The sequence below is a fragment of the Chlorocebus sabaeus genome, chromosome 10 (genome assembly GCF_047675955.1).
Source record: "Chlorocebus sabaeus isolate Y175 chromosome 10, mChlSab1.0.hap1, whole genome shotgun sequence".
Taxonomy (NCBI): domain Eukaryota; kingdom Metazoa; phylum Chordata; class Mammalia; order Primates; family Cercopithecidae; genus Chlorocebus; species Chlorocebus sabaeus.
In genome coordinates, this window is record NC_132913.1 from 114,923,228 (window position 1) to 114,942,026 (window position 18,799).

Genomic DNA, 18,799 nt, shown 5'->3' on the forward strand with positions numbered 1-18,799 from the left:
GGAGGGAAAAAACATGTTCCTGTACCCCTGGAGCTTATAGTCTAACGGGGGACAGTGAAGTTTAAGAAGCAAGTTCAAATGAAAATGCAGTCATCATTGTGATAGATGCTGTAAATGAAAGCATGGTAAAAGAGTAAAGGGAAACCTAGTTTTCATTAGACAGTTAGGAATAGCCTCTCAGAAAAAGTGGTATCTGTGCTGAAGTCAAGAATAAAGAGTGCTGCCAGAGATAAGGCAGGTGGGGGTAGGAATGGGTCTGGGGGTGGGGAAACAAGGGGCCTTGCTAAGGACTTGAAGAGGAGAGGGCTGATGAACGGGGTTCCTGTGCTCCTAAATGCTTTAGTGATGGACATACCAACACATGTATGTTACATTATGACAGGAATGATAATAGAGCCTTGGGTAAGTGCTAACTTGGTTTATTGGATCATGAGCACTGGGAAGGCTTCCTCAAGTAGGAGGTAGTTAAACTAGACCTTAAGAACAAGTAAGTATTTGTAGGGGTGTAGGGAGAATGTTTTTATATAGTAAATGTTCAGGAAAAAAGGCTTATAAGCTCTTGCTGTTACTAAATGTATTTAGGCAGCTATAATATAGGTACTGCAAATTCTTTATAGAATCGTAAGCCCAATGAACATAAACAATTGAAATAAAATATAGAAATAACATTCAGAAAATTTTAGATTTTTAGCTTTGTTGTTTGACAACATTTTAATGTGATAAATACACCTGTTACCCTGTTTTTTAAAGATTGGTACATATAGAAAATAGCTTTTGAAAGACTTGGGCTTTTCTAGGTATGGCTTTTTAATTAATGAAAAATGTAAACATAGGAAAATAGAAGAGTGTAATGAACTCTCATATACCTATCACCTAAATATAACAGTAAACATCTTCCCGTTGCTTTTCATTGAAGTATTTTAAAAACATATTTTCTCACCAAACATATAAATATACACTTTTTTAAAATGAGGACATTTCTGTATACAGGTTGAGAATCACTAATCCAAAAATTCAAAATCCAAAATGCTCCGAGATCTAAAACTTTTTGAGCCACTAACATAACACCACAAGTGGAAAATTCCACACCTGACCTCATGTGATGAGTTGCAGTAAAAATGCAGTCAAAATTTTGTTTCATGCACAAAGTTATTTAAAATATTGTGTGAAATTACCTTCAGGCCAGGTGTATAAAGTATGTATAAGACATAAATGAATTTTGTGGTTAGATTTGCATCCCATCCCCAAGATGTCTCATTATTATAGGCAAAATTCCAAACTCCAAAAAAATTTGAATGCCAAAAGACATTCTGATCTTAATCATTTTGGATAAGGGATACTCAGCCTTTATACTATAAAACCAGTATCAGACCTACCAAAATTAACAATAATTCCTTAATATCATCTGATCCAATTCTTCTACATATTCCCCCCAGTTATCTCTGACAAAGTTTACATGTGTTTAGCTGAAATATACCTCTATTCTCTTAATCTAGAACAGTTTCCTCAAAAATACTTTTATAACGTTTTCTTGTTGGAAAGGGGCCATTCTGTGCCTACTGACCTACTTTTTGGATTTGTCCTAGTGTTCCCTGCAAGCTGAGAATTAGATCTAAAGACTTGATTACATTCAGGTTATATATTTATTCTTTAAAGAAATACAATAAAAAGGTCCTGTACTTTGGGTGCGATGGCTCACGCCTGTAATCACAGCACTTTAGGAGGCTGAGGCAGGCAGATCACTTGAGTCCAGGAGTTCGAGACCAGCCTGGGCAACATGGCAACACCCCATCTCTACTAAAAATAGAAAAATTAGCTTGGCATAGTAGCACGTGCCTGTAGTCCCAGCTACTAGGGAGGCTGAGGCGGGAGAATCACTTGAGCCCAGGAAGTTGAGGCTGCAGTGAGCTGAGACAGCACCCCTGTACTCTCCGGCCTTTTTTGAGACCCTGTCTCAAAAAAAAAAGGTCCTGTACTTTTATTTTCAGGATGACTTCTGTTCCTTCTCATCCTCTCTCTCTTCTCCTTTCGCTACACACAATGAAGAGGTAAAAAATTTGAATAGCATGATACAAAACTAATTGAAAATTCTCTCCACCTTTCCCAAATCAACCACCAATATAGAGTGTTATGCATTTCTATGCTTTCTATAATTTCACAACATGCTTTCTATGTGAAAGGTTGATTTTTTAAATCATCTCAAAGATGACTTGGAAAACAAGTGTACTTCTCAAATTATTCAAACTACTGATACTTCCATTTTATTCCCATTAAACTACACAATTTGACTTCTTCGCTTAGAGACTCCACACAGACAGCCAAGGAAACCAATGACTATCTGACTGAGCCCAAACAGGAGCTCCAGAATTCCAACAAGCAATAGACCTAAAAATACTGAGAAGTGGATAAGCCTGTGTTTGTTTTCTTCAGAATTGAAGTGCAAACTAGATGCTCTCCAGCCACTGGCCATGAAGTCGTTGCTGGTGGGGTTTTTGAAGCCAGTAGGAGGTATACAAGAGTCATTGAAAAACCACTGCAAGTTGAAGTCTTCTGGATGAATGTCACTGAAAAGCAAAAGATACAAATCAGGTATTCAGAAAATCACTGACCAAAGGAATGTAGCATTGTGCCCATAACAGAACTAGTGAAATAGAATGTACTTTTGAAATACTGTGCCCAGAAATAACATCAGGATTTCTGACCATGTGTCCATATACTCTACTAGTTACAAAACTTCTATTATATAGCCCATCATTTAACAAGCATCTCTGCAGTACATCTCTTAGGTTGAACAGAATGAAATTGCTGTTTTGGGATGTCAGAAATAGTTGAATGTCAACAGTTTTTCGTGGTTCAACCTATTTTATTTATTCAGGTACTCTTCTACTTGCTAGATATAAAAACTAAGGAGCCTCCCCCACCACCTTTAAATGAGCTCAGTTCTTAGTGCAGAACGGCACCTGGCGTCCGCTCTTCAACCAGATGTGCAGTTTTTACTGATTAAGTATGTCTGATTAAAGTGATATGTGCCTGTTCTTAATAGGGCTATGGAAAATGAGAAACTTTTAGCCCTAACACGTCTATCCCAAGATAATTTTTTGTTTTGTCTATTGTAGAGTAAAATTGAATGTTCTTAGGGAGTTTGCATTGCTGGATACCAGCAACTGACATTCACCCTGGGAAAACAACAGTATTTTCAGCACATGAAATGTGGTTTTGTGAAATGTGTAGTAAGCCAAGGATCACTCTCTTGTCGCCTTGCTAGCTTAGCCCATCTCCCCAACTAGGCTGGGACTATCTGAGTGCTGCTACCTGCAGAGCTCAGCCTGATGCCTGGTACACTGTGGGCTGTTGTCGTTCCTTGGGGATTTAATGTGCATAACATCTGTGGTAGAAATCTTTAACCCTTTACTTCAAGTCTGTTAGTAAGGAGACTTTCCTTGGCTTTGTTTGTTTTTTAGATAGAGTCTGCCTCTGTCATCCAAACTGGAGTGCAGTGGCTTGATCTCGGCTTACTGCAACCTCCGCCTCCTGGGTTCCAGCAATTCTCCCGCCTCAGCCTCCTGAGTAGCTGCGACTAGAGGCACGTGCCACCACACCTGGCTAATTTTTGTATTTTTAGTAGTAATGCGGTTTCACCATGTTGGCCAGGCTGGTCTCAAACTCCTGACCTCAAGCAATCCACCTGCCTTGCCCTCCCAAAGTGCTGGGATTATAGGTGTGAGCCACTGTGCCTGGCCTTCCTTGGGTTTTGATTCAAAACAAATATGCTACACAAAATTTGAGGGGCTTTTCTTTTGTAATGTAGCAAGGTAAGGGAAAAGGAGAAAAAAAAAACCAATTTTTTTTACGTAACTACAAAAGTAAATTCTGATTATTTGCTAAACTGAGCAGCCTATACAGATAGCTAATGGATTAGTTTTTTTCTTCCAGTTTTTACAAATTGTGTCTAGATTCAGTCACAGAGTGATCTCAAAAGACTAAAATGAGCCACTTATTAAGTACATGTAACTCTCCAGTATTATTTGTTATTACATGACTTAAATTTTGGATTAATTCCCATGCATACAGTATATTTATAGCATGTCTGTATGAATCCATTGGTTGCTGTGTTCCATTTAGGCCTTCAGGCAAGGCTCTGCATTTTATTTATTGTGTTTTTATTAAGTTTTTAAAATTGTAAATGTAATATTTGCTCATGGTTTACAAATTTAATTCAGAAGTGTAGAAGGTAAATGTTCTCTTCACTCTCCGAGGGAGTCCCCTATTTCCATTCTCCATGGATGAAAGTTAAGTTTCTGGTGTATATTTGCATAATGTTTTAATATATATACACATATGTAACTGTAGATTTTTGAAAGAGAAGCATAAGCCATTTGAGATCAGCTAGTCCTTTTAGACAATATCTAAAAGTCCTTTTAGAGCATTGTAAATCTAATGATTCCTCCATTTTTATGTGGGGTTGTGCTAACTGGCGTTAATGTACTAAATTCCTAAGAATCTGTCCCAGCAGTTGCATCAAATAAAAGCATGGCATACAAGTACTGCATTAGTCTAATCCAACTAGTTCAACTGTGTAAGACAGTAAGCCTGTGAAAATCAACTTACTTACCTGATGTTTTTCAATGAAAATTCACAATTGGCAGTACTGTTGCCTTGAGAATTACACATGAGAGGACCTTCTAAGAGAGCCTGGATGGATATCAGCGTGCAATACAGAGCACCAATGACTGTGATTACACTGAAAAGTGATGAAAGAAACATCTGAAAAATAAAATAGAGCCATTTGCACACATTATTACATGTTCCTGCTCTGTTTCAAGTTTCAGGAGCATATGCAGTCTTTTTTTAATCCAGTCACCCTAAAATCCTGGATCTTAAGATCACAGTTTGATTAGGTGTGAATGATACAAGAAGGCAGAGGGCAAAGTCTGGGCTATTTGATGACACTCTCTAAAAGATGGTTGGGGCTGGGCGTGGTGGCTCATGCCTGTAATCCCAACATTTTGGGAGGCCAAGGTGGGTGGATCCCCTGAGGTCAGGAGTTCAAGACCATCTTGGCCAACATGGCAAAACCCCCTCGCTACTAAAAATACAAAAAATTAGCCGGGCTTAGTGGTGGGTGCCCAGCTGCTTGGGAGGCTGAGGCAGGAGAATCGCTTGAACCCGGGAGGCAGTGATCTGAGATTGCACCATTGCACTCCACTCTGGGTGGGTGGCAGAACAAGACTCTGTCAAAAACAAAAAACAAAAAAACATGCTTTGGCTTGTCACTGTCTCTGAAAAATCTCAACTTTCATGTTCCTGAGCTCATCTGTTTCTTCTGATCACTGAGATTGAGTTCCTCCCTGTTTTGTGTACTTCCTACGTCATAGAATCTTGACTGGATCTTTTTTTTTTTTTTTTTTTTTTTTTTTTTTTTTTGAGACGGAATCTTGCTCTGTCGCCCGGGCTGGAGTGCAGTGGCGCGATCTCAGCTGACTGCAAGCTCCGCCTCCCGGGTTCACGCCATTCTCCTGCCTCAGCATCCCGAGGAGCTGGGACTACAGGCGCCCACCACCTCGCCCGGCTAGTTTTTTGTATTTTTTAGTAGAGACGGGGTTTCACTGTGTTAGCCAGGATGGTCTCGATCTGCTGACCTTGTGATCCGCCCGTCTCAGCCTCCCAAAGTGCTGGGATTACAGGCTTGAGCCACCGCGCCTGGCCTTGACTGGATCTTAACTACCTTTATCTTCATGCCTGGTCTCTTGGCTCCCAAGTGTTTGGCCCTGATGCTTTAAGTGAATTTGACCCTGATGCTTTAAGTGGCCAGTGGCCAGCATCCTGCAGTGATCAGTCATCAGCATAGAGTTAGAACAGGACTTCCCAACCTCAGCACCAGTGACATTTGCACACTTTGCTGTGGGGCCTTTCCTGTGCAGTATAGTATATTTAGCAGCATCCCTGCTTTCTACCTCATAGATGCCAATATCACCCCCCACACACACCCTGCCACCTCCAGCCCAGTTCTGACAACCAGAATTGTCTCCAGACATTGCCAAATATCCTCTTGGGGTGGAGGTGGGTGGGTAAAATAACCCGCCGGTTGAGAACCACTGTGTTACAAAGATCGTACACATCTTTATTTCATGAGTCAGTCATGAGAACAGAAGGCGGCATGGAATTTGGCATAGGAAATGGAATGAAAGTTAGCGTTTGTTTTTCAAAAAATAAGCTCTTAGGCCAGGCACGGTGGCTCGTGCCTGTGATCCCAGCACTTTGGGAGGCCAAGGGGGGCAGATTGCTGGAGCCCAGGACTTCAAGACCAGCCTGGACAACATATTGAGTCCCCATCTCTAAAAGAAAAAAAAAAAAAGGAAACTTTTGTATTGTTTCAGTGAAGTTGTTAGTCACTGATGATGATTTCGAAATCAGCAGAAATGAAGTGAGGGAATGCGTTTCCTTTTCCTTTGCGGGAATAATGCAACCCCCACAGGATTTGTGTGTTGTATTCTTGAGACCTGCCTTTTATGAGTGCAGAATAAGGTGATTACCAATAGAGTTGTGTTGAGGGATGTTGTACTTTACATATATTATTCTTTTCATAACCCCAAGAGATAGATACTATTATTATTTCCATTTTATGGATGAGAAAATTGTGTATCATGGAGATGGATAAAACTTGTCAGGCTTTCACAGCTGGGAAGCACTTTAATCACTATACTTCTTGCAGCCAAACGTTCACAATGATGGGTTTGGAGTCTACTTAAAATCCTGATTCTTCCATGCTACTGTGACTTGTGCAGTTACTTAAATTTACTCATCAAGAAGTGCCATGATGTTTATTTTTAGCCATCTATTTTATATATATAATATATAATTATATATAAATAAATATATATAATATAAATATATTATAAACAAATATGTTATATAAATATATATTATATAAATAATATATAATTATATATAAAATCATACATTTCTATATAACTATATACATTATATATACATAATTATGTATATTATATATAATTATATATAATATATATAATTTTTTTTTTGAGACGGAGTCTTTCTTTGTTTCCCAGGCTAGAGTGCAGTGGCGCTATCTGGGCTCACTGTAACCTCTGCCTCCCGGGTTCAAGAAATTCTCCTGCCTCAGCCTCCCAAGTAGCTGGGATTACAGGTGCCCACCACCACACCTGGCTAATTTTTATTTTTATTTTTATTTTTTTATATTTTTAGTAGAGACAGGGTTTCACCATGTTGGCCAGGCTGGTTTCAAACTCCTGACCTCAAGTGATCCGCCCACCTCAGCCACCCAAAGTGCTGGGATTACAGGCGTGAGCCACCGCGCCTGGTCGTATTATCTTTGAGTTCTCATCACTTGACAAAAGGCCTGGCTTTAGAAAGTGATTCCAGGCATCTGTATTTCCCCTAAAGGGGATTCACTTAAATGATTCAGCAAAACCATTTTGTATTCAGAAGCAAAATTAAGAACTGGAAAAAGGGAAGAAGCAAGGAACAGTTAAAACAGGGGACAAGCCTTGGTCAACCCTTTCCCTTCCTCCCAAGATGTAGCCTTTGCCACTCATCTCATGTTTTGGTCTTATCTAGGCTTCAAAGACACCAGGTACGACTTAAACACCAGTTCTTAGAGGATACACCCATAGGAAAAGCCTATGTAAGTGTTTTGATATTTTTGATTTCAGGAATTCAGAAATGTCTCAGGATGTCGAGAATGTTGTGAGCACCATATAGAAAAGATACAAAGTCAAATTCCAAATTGTTATCATTTACAAAGAAAAGTGACAGGGAAGGGAAACTGAAAATTAGTGTGTATTGAATACCTAAAATGTATTCAGAACAAAAATAGATGAACTAATTAGCATAATTATTGTAATCCTAGGTAAATATCAAATGTCAGAAAAAAAGGGTTATTTTTAATAATATGAATCTTCCATTATGGATAGAAATATCTGGCTTTTTTTTTTTTAAGCAGTGGTTCTAACCCCTGGCCGAATTATCTTGAGTGCTTTTGAAAAATACTGATGCAGAATCTCTGGGGGCCACCCAGGCGTTGGTATTTTTTAAATCTCTTTAGATGATTCTAACATCCCTATCCCTGTCTTTTTTTTTTACAGAGTCTTACTCATCTGTTGCCCAGGCTGAAGTGCAATGGTGCGATCTTGGCTCACTGCAACCTTTGCCTCCTGGGTTCAAGCGATTCTCCTGTGTCAGCCTCCTGAGTATCTGGGATTACAGGCATGGGCTGCCACGCCCAGCTAATTTTTGTATTTATAGTAGAGACGGGGTTTCACCATGTTGGCCAGGCTGGTCTCGAATTCCTGACCGCAGGTGATCCTCCCACCTCAGCCTCCCAAAGTGATGTGAGCCACCGTGCCCGGCCTAATGTTCCCATCCATCTGAGAACCATTGCTTTGAAAGCTCAAGCTCGGCCAAGCAGATTTACTGTGACTGCTTGCTTTCAATCTACCTCTTCCACAGGGAACTATGAGAGCCCTTATGTTGCTTAATAGCCATGTTCAGGGCATAAAGATTGTGAATTGTGGGGTGCTCCAGTGGTTTTGGATAAAAATCCACTTACTAGTGTGCTACACTGGCAAATTATTTACTTTCTCTGAGCATCTGTTCCTTCATGAATAAAACACACATCTTACTTTTTCCTACTTAAGGGTTTTGTGAGAGCGTATCTGAAGGTGTTCTGAGCAGAGTGACACTCAGGTTAATGAATCTTAATTTACTTTTAACTTCATTATGACTTTATACATAGTGGGTAGGTATTAAATGTTTTGGGGGGAAAAAAACTGGCAGCTCCTTTGATTTAACTGGATAAGGGCAGTTGTCATTCTAATCCCAGCAAACCAGTCTGTCATTGCATGAGAGAACTGAGTCCATTTCCCCTGAGTATTTTATATACGCCACAAAAATATCACATCTGAGTATTATGAAACTGACTGCAGCTGTGGGTGTGACTTATAAATCTCCTTTCTTTGAAAACCTTTAGATTGAGGAAAGGACAATCCACCGAAGACTGAGGAAGGGGCAGAAGGCCGACTCTGTTTATGGGACAAAAAAACCCTTCTCACTGTTTCTATTTCTATATAATCATCCTAAATAGCATGTTTCAGGCCAGGTGCAGTGGCTCAGACCTGTAATCCCAGCACTTTGGTAGGCTGAGGTGGGCAGATCCCTTGAGGTCAGGAGTTTGAGACCAGCCTGACCAACATGTTGAAACCCCGTCTCTACTAAAAATACAAAAATTAGCTGGGGCGTGGTGGTGCGCACCCATAGTCCCAGCTATTCAGGAGGTTGAGGCAGGAGAATTGCTTGATCCCGGGAGGCACAGGTTGCAGTGAACCGAGATTGCACCACTGCACTCCAGTCTCGGCAACAGAACAAGACCCTGTCTCTAAATAAATAAATAAAAATAGCATGTTTCTAAGGCTGTGGTTCTGTCAACGGAGCCCCACTGTGATTCGGTAGATATAAGTGACTCAGTGTGGCTTCGCTTAGATAGCAATAACTGTTTATGCACTTCTGCTTCCATGCTGACTGCTCCATACTTACTCCAGTTCTGTTGTTGCAGCATGCTCTTTTTCTTGCTGTCAAGGACATTGTTGTTGCTGGAATGGCCTGGAAATGACATCAACAGGAAAGATGAGTATTATTACTTCTCATCAGAAGAAAAAATAGTAATCTTCACCTTCCATTTACCACCGGTTGTGGGAAATCAAACCTCAAAGAACAAAAAGGGAATTTGGCAATATCTGTGGTTTTGTGAACCTTGTCATCCCAGTTTCAACCAGAAAGATTAAAAGTGGTGGCGGGAACGGGGGAATTCAAGACAGTAGTTTTGAAGTCTTCTATCTACATTCTTAGTTCACTCTGAGTCATCTGCAGAGAACTGGATTTTGAATAGATTAGGATGGCTTATTTACATATTATTTTTGGAGGAAATGTTTCTGAAAGAGTTGGCTGCATCATCCAAACTCTGTTAGTTGTTTGTTTGTTTAAAGAGTAGGGGCCTCATTCTGTTACCCAGGCTGGAGTGCAGTGATACGAGCATAGCTCACTGTAGCCTTAAACTCCTGGGCTCAAATAATCCTCCTGCCTTAGCCTCCTGAGTAGCTAGAACCACAGGTATAGGCCACCACACCTGGCTAATTTTTAAAATATTTTTGTAGAGGCAAGATCTCACTCTGTTGCCCAGACTGGTCCTGAACTCCTGGCCTCAAGAAAACCTCCTGCCTTGTGCCCCTGAAGTGCTTGGACTAAAGATGTGAGCCATCACACCTGGCCCAATTTTCCAGAAATTGTATGAATTATTCTGGCAAACCTGCAGAAAAGAAGTTGATGGTTTTGTTTGCCTGGCAGTTGGGAACAAATCATTCTGTCACCACCCACTCCCACTAGCCTTTCTTTTCCCGGGATCCCAGCTATCTTGCTGGTTTCCCCAAACTTATATTTGAGAATTATTTTTGGTTCCACGTTCTCCTTTCTCTTCCTCTATCCATGATATGTAATGATCTCACTTTATACATTGACGCTCAGAAATCTATAGATCGCATTCTGTCTTCAGGGAAATACATGTTGCCAAGGAAAGCTGTAAGAAAGAACACCATATTCTCAGGACTTGGGTTTCAATTTTTAGTAATATCTAGGCAGCAGCTATGACTAGAAATTCTTACTGGAAGGAGTTTTGTATCATTGAAGGGTGGAATGTAAATTATTTCCTTCCACTTGAGAAATTTTAGGCATCGGTTTTTTGCCATCTCAGCACAGCTGCCCTCGAGTGGTTTTTCTCTCTCCTTCTACTCCCATTCTCTAACATTTTCCCGAGCTCTGACTACATGCCAGGCACTGTTACAGGCGCTTTACATGCCTTAGTTTATTCCATCCTCATAATAATCCTGTGAGGTAGGTGCTATTATTATTCCCATTTTACCAATGAGAAGACTGAGGCATAGAAAGTTTGAGTAATTTGTCTTTCTTAGACAAACAACTCAAATTGTCCTACTTTCTTAGTAGAAGGGTTGGGATTCAAAACTAGTCATTTGGCCGGGCGTGGTGGCTCATGTCTGTAATCCAAGCACTTTGGGAGGCCAAGGTGGGTGGATCACGAGGTCAGGAAATCAAGACTATCCTGGCCAACATGAGAAAACCCCGTCTCTACTAAAAATACAAAAATTAGCTGGGCGTGGTGGTGCACACCTGTAGCCCCAGCCACTCAGGAGGCTGAGGCAGGAGAATTACTTGAACCTGGGAGACACAGGTTGCAGTTAGCTGAGATCACGCCATTGCACTCCAACCTGGCGACAGAGCGAGACTCTGTCTCAAAACAACAACAACAACAAAAAACCTAGTCATTTGGGGTGCAGAGCCCAGACAGTTTTTTGTTTTGTTTTTTTTGAGACAGGGTCTCACTCTGTCACCCAGGCTGAAGTGCAATGGCGTGATCACGGTTCACTGCAGCCTCAGCATCCAGGGCTCAAGAGATCCTCCTACCTCAGCCTCCCGAGTTGTTGGGACTACAGGTACATGCCATCATGCCCCATTATTTTTAATTTATTTTGAGGGGCATTTTTTGTAGAGATGGGGGTTTTGCCATGTTGCCCAGGCTGGTCTCGAACTCCTGGGCTCAAGTGATTGCCTGGGCCTCCTAAAGTGTTGAGATTACAGGTGAGCCTCTGTACTCAGCCGGGACTCTTAATCGCTGTTCCACACTGACTCAAGTCTTACCATTCTCCCCTATTCCTACCTAGAGTTTGTTCATTCTCATCTTCCCTGCTGCCTTCACCCTTGCTCATCTCATTGTCCTTCCAGTTACTCCCTCTCTGATTCATTTATTCAAGGCCACATCCGCCTTTCTTCTTTCAGCACAGGTTTAAAGTTTATGCCTCTTTACAAGGCAGCTTTTCTAACAAACCTCTCTCCATCTGATGATGTATTGCCTCCATGTCACTTTGTATTGTTATCAAGCTTGCTTACACATTGCCTTGAACACCACCACACTTCTTATTTAGAGGCCACATGTGTATATGGCTGCCCACCCAACTTGGAGCATAGCTGAAAGCCCAGAAGAAAAGGGAAAAGAAATTCTAGCTCCCAAATAGGTGTCAGTATTCATGCACTAAACATCTTTTATTGTACACATAAGCTATACTGCCTTTTGAGCTTACAGGACAAATCGTTTATAACAGGAATTGGCAAACTATGGCCTGCCACCTCTTTCTTATAAATAAAGTTTTGTTGGAACACAGTCACATCCATTTATTTACATACTGTCTATGGCTACTTTTGTGCACCAACAGTAGAGTTAAATTGTGTGGAAGAGGCCGGGCGCAGTGGCTCATGCCTGTAATCCCAGCACTTTGGGAGGCCAAGGTAGGTGTATCACGAGGTTGGGAGATCGAGACCATCCTGGCCAACATGGTGAAACCCTGTCTCTACTAAAATACAAAAAATTAGCCGGGCTTGGTGGTACATGCCTGTAGTCCCAGCCACCAGGGAGCCTGAGGCAGAGGAATCACTTCAACCCGGGAGACAGAGGTTGCAGTGAGCCAAGGTCGCACCACTGCACTCCAGTCTGGTGACAGAGCAAGACTTCATCTCAAAAAAAAAAAAAAAAAAATTGTGTGGAAGAGGCTGGTTTGTAAACCTAAAATATTCAATGAATATTTACAGTTTGCCAGCCACAGATTTAGAAAAATAATGATTCTTTCAAAAGAAAGTGCCAGTGTACTCTAGCCTAGGATGACAAAGCGAGACCCTGTCTTAAAAAAAAAAAAAAAAAAAAAAAAAAAAAAGTGGATTGACATTGCAACTTAAATGGATAAATTGTTCTATTTTCTTTGTTGATGCAAACTGAACTCTGCTAACTTTGATGAAGATAAGTTTATTTCAGAGTTGCTAAATATTTACTTTCATGATTCACTTATAAAGGGGTTTTGTAAAGGGACAATTACTTACAGTGTATTAGTCACCACCCCACTGACTTCAAGGCGTGTTAACACATCTTTGTAATGCTGTTACTGGTAATTTGACAACTCACTGTGGTTTCAACCGCTTTCCATTCAGAGCTATGGAAATTGGAGGGGCTCTTCAGAGGACAGACGCTAAAACTGTGAATGGTGTGTGTGTGTATGTCTGAATTATATATAAATTTTCCAGATAATCTGCCAAAATGAATAATTATGAGAACACGCTTTCATTTCCTAAGCATATTTTGAATGCCTGAGTTTTTGTAAAATTAAATGTCTTGCTACTCTTGTTTTTAAAAAGAAAAGTAATATTGTTCATTTATTCTTACAGAAACCCGTAATTGTATTTAGTTTTAGAAGTTATATGATTTTACAAACGAAGTACAAAAAGCTTTAGACCATTAAAAATTCTGTGATGAAATTCAGACTTTTGGGAGTCCTCTAAGAAATTGAACATGAGAGTAACACACAAAGTCATAGCTCATTACAAATATCAAAACTGTATTTTGTAGCCAGTCATGGTGGCTCATGCCTGTAATTCTGGCACTTTGGGAGGCCAAGACAGAAGGATTGCTTGAACCTAGGAGTGTGACCCCAACCTGGGCAATATAGTGAGACCCTATCTACAAAAAAAAAATTGAGACAGAGTCTCACTCTGTCACCTAGACTGGAATGCAATGGCACAATCTTGGCTCTCTGCAAATTCCACCTCCGGGTTCAAGTGATTCTCCTGCCTCAGCTTCCCAAGTAGCTGGGATTAGAGGCATGCACCACCATGCCCGGCTAATTTTTGTATTTTTTGGTAGAAACGGGTTTCTCTATGTTGGCCAGGCTGGTCTCGAACTCCTGACCTCAGGTGATCCACCCACCTCAGCGTCTCAAGGTGCTGGGATTACAGGCACAAGCCACCACACCTGGCCAAAAAAGGTTTTTAAGATAAGCTGGGCATCGTGGTGCATGCCTATAGTCCCAGCTACTTTGGAGGCTAAAGGGGGAGGATCACTTGATCCCAGGAGGTTGAGGCTGCAGTAAGCTGTGTTCACAGCACTGCATTCTAGCCTGGGTGACAGAGCATGACCTTGTCTCAAAAACAATGACCAAAAAAAAAAAAAAAAACCCACAAAAGTATATTTTACAAATGTTTGTCATGCGTAAAATCTTCTCCTCTGTTTAACTTTCAACAATTTCTTTTTTTTTTTTTTAGATGGAGTCTCGCTCTGTTGCCCAGGCTGGAGTGCAGTGGTGCGATCTCGGCTCACTGCAAGCTCCACCTCCCGGGTTCACACCATTCCCCTGCCTCAGCCTCCCGAGTAGCTGGGACTACAGGCACCTGCCACCTCGCCTGGCTAATTTTTTGTATTTTCAGTAGAGACGGGGTTTCACCGTGTTAGCCAGGATGGTCTTGGTCTCCTGACCTCGTGATCTGCCCGCCTCAGCCTCCCAAAGTGCTGGGATTACAGACATGAGCAACCGGGCCCAGCCAACTTTCAACAATTTGTTCTCTATTAAGACTTTAATAACTGACTTTGATGAGTTGCTCTTATCTAATAAGTGAACTCAATGAATAAGCATGATTAAGATCAGGCTCACAATTAACCTTATATAAAATAAAATGGCCTTTCTGTTTATATGTTTTCAAGGAAACATTTTGAGGTCTTTTTAAAAATAAATAACATTTGTATCGATTTTTCCATTTAAAGTTAAAGATAATGAAGTACATCACATTTTTACTTAGTCATGGTTTTAGAAGATGAAAAGTTCACCTCCATTTTAAGTAAGTCATGAAGCCATAAAATGAATATATTTCATGATGTAATCAATAATGAATTCCATAGTTTGTATAATTATCTACTTCCTGCAAAATCCCATTTTTGGTAACAATACTAATTTGAAGCACTACAGTAATCTTGGAAAGATTTCAAGAACTATGACCAAAGTGCTTATCACGGGCAGTGATTTCTTCTCTAATAACTTTTTTGTGTGGTTACAAGTATATTGAAAGCTCAGTATTTTGAACTAGTGGGCATTTTCATGGATGTTGTAAAGGACATATTAATAAGTCCCTTTGAAAAAGACTTTCTTCCACATTCTGTATCTATCTGAGGATCATGAAAATATACGTGTAGTCTGAACCCTTTTTACCACCCACCTGTTTGCCTGTGGGCTTAGCCTCTGTCTATCAAGTTCATATTGGACTTTTCAAAGAGTTGTCTGATGCTTTAATGACACTCTATACTACTGAATAATAGAGATAGTCTGATGTGGATATCTGCGATAATACTTGCTGAGGGTGATAAAGTAAAGTTAGCTGTAGAACAAGGAAGTTCAGATTCTCTGAAACTGTTCCACAAGTTTCTGTAATCTTTCTGTGATTCAGTTTCCTGGTCACTTAACTTTATGGATTAATTTATAGATTATGTCTTTCACCTCTGGCAGCCCTGAGACAGGTGTTGAGGACTATGGTACTAGCACTGGTGGAAAAATAGAGTTTTGACGTCAGATGTATCTGGAACTGGGTTTCACATCCATTAGGTGACCTTGTTAACATTCCTAACTTTCTGTGTGCTGGCCTGTAAAATACAAGTGATAATAAACACACGCATTATTATAGAGACTAAATGAGATAACAAGGTAATGAATGAACCCAGTAGATGGCCCTTGGCAGATGGCCAATACATGAAGACTTATGTCCTTCTGTCTGTTTTTCTCTGTCTCTTCTCTCCCTGCCACACCCGCCACCATCCTAAAATGAAGAATACAGGAGATGTAGGTGTGTGTCATCGCCACCTCAGACTCCTTTAATGCTAATACCTTTTTTTTCTTTATCTCATGGGATTTGTGGCAGAGCCAATTTATATCTAATGCTGCATGAGTTATTCTAAGTGGATTGTCTTAACTCGGGAACTTTGAGGAGCTTCATGGAAATTGCTATCGTTAAGTTATGCTCAGCCAGCTGCTCCTGGCTTCTGGTGTAAGCACATGCAAAAGAGGCTTCTACTACTCAAATAGAGAGATGCCTTCTACAGGGGAGAAAACAGACACACGGATGGATGGTTGCTTCACACTGTTGAGTTGCAATGTGTTTTCTGTCTCTCAGCCTGGAAGAGAGCATTCATGGCAGTGTGAAGAAATAGCCCAAAACTTTCCAAAGGCTTTTGCTTTAATTAGATCTTTCTACCTAAAGCAGAGGAACAGATTCCTCGTGATGGTAAAGGAAGAGGGTTTTTGTAAATCTGGGGATAAGACCAGCAGCAGTAACTGATCATAATTAAGAATCAGTGATTCAAGTAGAAAACTATGTTCTGAATTTTTTTAAAAATCACCTCCACAGCCACAAAAAAGGAATGAGATCATGTCCTTTGCAGGGACGTGGATGGAGCTGGAGGCCATTATCCTTAACAAACTAATGCATGAACAGAAAACCAAAAATCGCATGTTCTCACTCATAAGTGGGAGGTAAATGATGAGAACACATGAGCACATAAAAGGGAACAACACACACTGGGACCTGGTGGAGGGTGGAGGGTGGAGGGTGGAGAGTGGGAGGAGGGAGAGGATCAGGCGAAATAAACAATGGGTAGTAGGCTTAATACCTGGGTGATGAAATAATCTGTACAACAAACCCCCAAGACACACGTTTACCTATGTAACAAACCTGCACATGTACATCTAACTTAAAAGTTAAAAAAAAGTTAAAGTCACCTCCATGTTTTATTATCTCTAAAACACTGATAATGTCAGTCCTTACAGCTTGCGCGCTCTCTCTCTCTCTCTCTCTCTCTCTCTCTCTCTCTCTCTTACACGCACACACATACGTTCTTTTATCTGGCACTAACTAAACCCCATAGTGACATAACAAACAAAAACACGCCTCTTGGATGCTGAATTATCAACTTCAACATCCACATCCCCATTTTACACATATAGAAACAAAACCATAGGATAAATGATTTGCTTGCAGTGATATATATTGGAGGCAGAAGCATAGCTGAGGTATTCTGCCAGATTTGAAAGCAGTTTTCCCTATACAAATGGGTCCTACCCAGGCCTACTGCACCAGAATTCTCAGGATAAAATCCGTAAATCTAACTACTGTAAGTGCCTCAGGTGACTCATGTCAGTTACATTCAGGAGTTCCATACTGCACTGCTCTGCTGCAGATTTCAACAAAGGTAGACCTAGTAACAATCATCAAACTATTCAACAAGCTCGACGTCCTAGGATCTATATAATAGCTGAGTCAAAAAGTCCTTGAGACCAGAGACCCAGGATTTTAAGTCCACATCTCTTAGCCCAACTCCCTTGAGGTACAGGCAATGCAACATTCATGGCTTGTAATTACCATCACTCAGGCCAGTCATCATACGTGGGAATGTTTCTACTCATTCCTATTAAGCAACCTCTCGCTCCTATTGCACTTTCTGTAAATACTTGGAGACTGTTACGGAGCAATGGAAAGTTGAAGGAACTAATTCAGAAAGTCCCTAATTCTAACCATAAAGCTTGGAAGAGCAGCCCTACCTGTGCAGAAATGTGAGAGATAATAACCCAGCCAATTATCAATTTATTTATTTTTTTGCCCAGCTCTCTATCCTATACCACATAGTGTACTTTATTTAAATTACCATTCTTCACTGATGACCAATATGAGTTAATGCCATACCACCGCTCCAAATTGTATCATAAGCCAAGACATAGTTAACTGCAAGACTGAAAGATAGCTTTTAGGATTGTGGTGAAATAGGCAGGACTTTCTTCACATCAACTCATATGACTATTACTCACCATCAGACCTGCTCCTATAATTCCTGGGAACCACCACTCAAAGCAAGAGATGGGGTTTGGAGAAGATTGGTCTTCCTCAATGAAGCTGACAATTAGAGGTATCGCATTGAGAACTACTCCTAACAGCAGTAGAACCAGCAGGCTGAATCCATTGCAGGATGTCCATCCCTCGCAGCAGGTCATGGTCACCCCGGCTCAGTTAGAAACGTTGTCAAAGTGGCTATGCTTGCATGGTACTGTGTTGCCTTTTATCCCAATATTCTGGTTAAAATTTAACACTAATAAAAAATGAATAGTGGAAAGTAGTTCAGAGTCCAATAGGGTAGGACATTATTATGACGACTATGATGGGAAATGAGAAAATAATTCTATATTATGATGGGGTGAAGGAAGGAAAGCAGAAAAAAAAATCTATGAGATAAATTTATGCAAGAAGATAGGCTTACGATAAGCTCCTTTAATATACTCCTTTATTAGTATGGCTTCTAAAAAGTAAAAACAGAAATATCCAGCTAAACTATATTTTCCTGTCCTATTGATATTATTACCAGCTGTGGAAGTTTCTTTCTTTGAAATCGTTCAACAAGAAAATGAACACATATGAGATGCGGAGAAAAGTATTTTTTCTGCTGCAAATATTAGAGTTTATTTCAAGCTGTATGCTCATATACACAAAATAAAATGTTTATGTCATATTATTCCAGTGTTGCAGACTAATCCATTTGGAGATAGCCCACCTAAGACATGTGAGAGTTTTGGCTAATGCTACCAGACTGAAAGATAGCAATAGGAGAGAGATTGGATGAGGAGGTTATCATATTTTATTTAAGTCCTTGAACACTTACTTGGCCATGTACAGTACTACATCTCCAGACTGTGGTTCCACATTGCCTCTCTACCAGCTTGTGAGCTCCTTGAGAAAAGACTATCAGTTGGGGTAGGCTTTAAAATACAAAATTTCTGGCCAGCTGCAGTGGCTCCCGCCTGTAATCCCAGCACTTTGGGAGGCCAAGACGAGAGGATCACCT

General features: G+C 40.5%; 1 protein-coding gene and 1 long non-coding RNA gene across 2 annotated transcripts; one reads left to right on the forward strand and one right to left on the reverse strand.

The window, feature by feature from the left end:
- Positions 1-554: 554 nt before the first annotated feature.
- TM4SF20 (transmembrane 4 L six family member 20) lies at positions 555-18,064 on the reverse strand. The gene is made up of 4 exons (XM_007966497.3): positions 17,772-18,064; positions 9,574-9,639; positions 4,613-4,764; positions 555-2,564 (listed from the first exon to the last, which is right to left on the reverse strand). The coding sequence occupies exons 1-4, from the start codon at positions 17,952-17,954 to the stop codon at positions 2,276-2,278; spliced, it is 690 nt and encodes a 229-aa protein (XP_007964688.3). The 5' UTR covers positions 17,955-18,064; the 3' UTR covers positions 555-2,275.
- LOC103217993 (uncharacterized) lies at positions 2,481-9,700 on the forward strand. Its single transcript, XR_491369.3, has 3 exons — positions 2,481-2,589; positions 7,600-7,666; positions 9,593-9,700. It is a non-coding gene; the product is annotated as an uncharacterized lncRNA (long non-coding RNA).
- Positions 18,065-18,799: the final 735 nt, after the last annotated feature.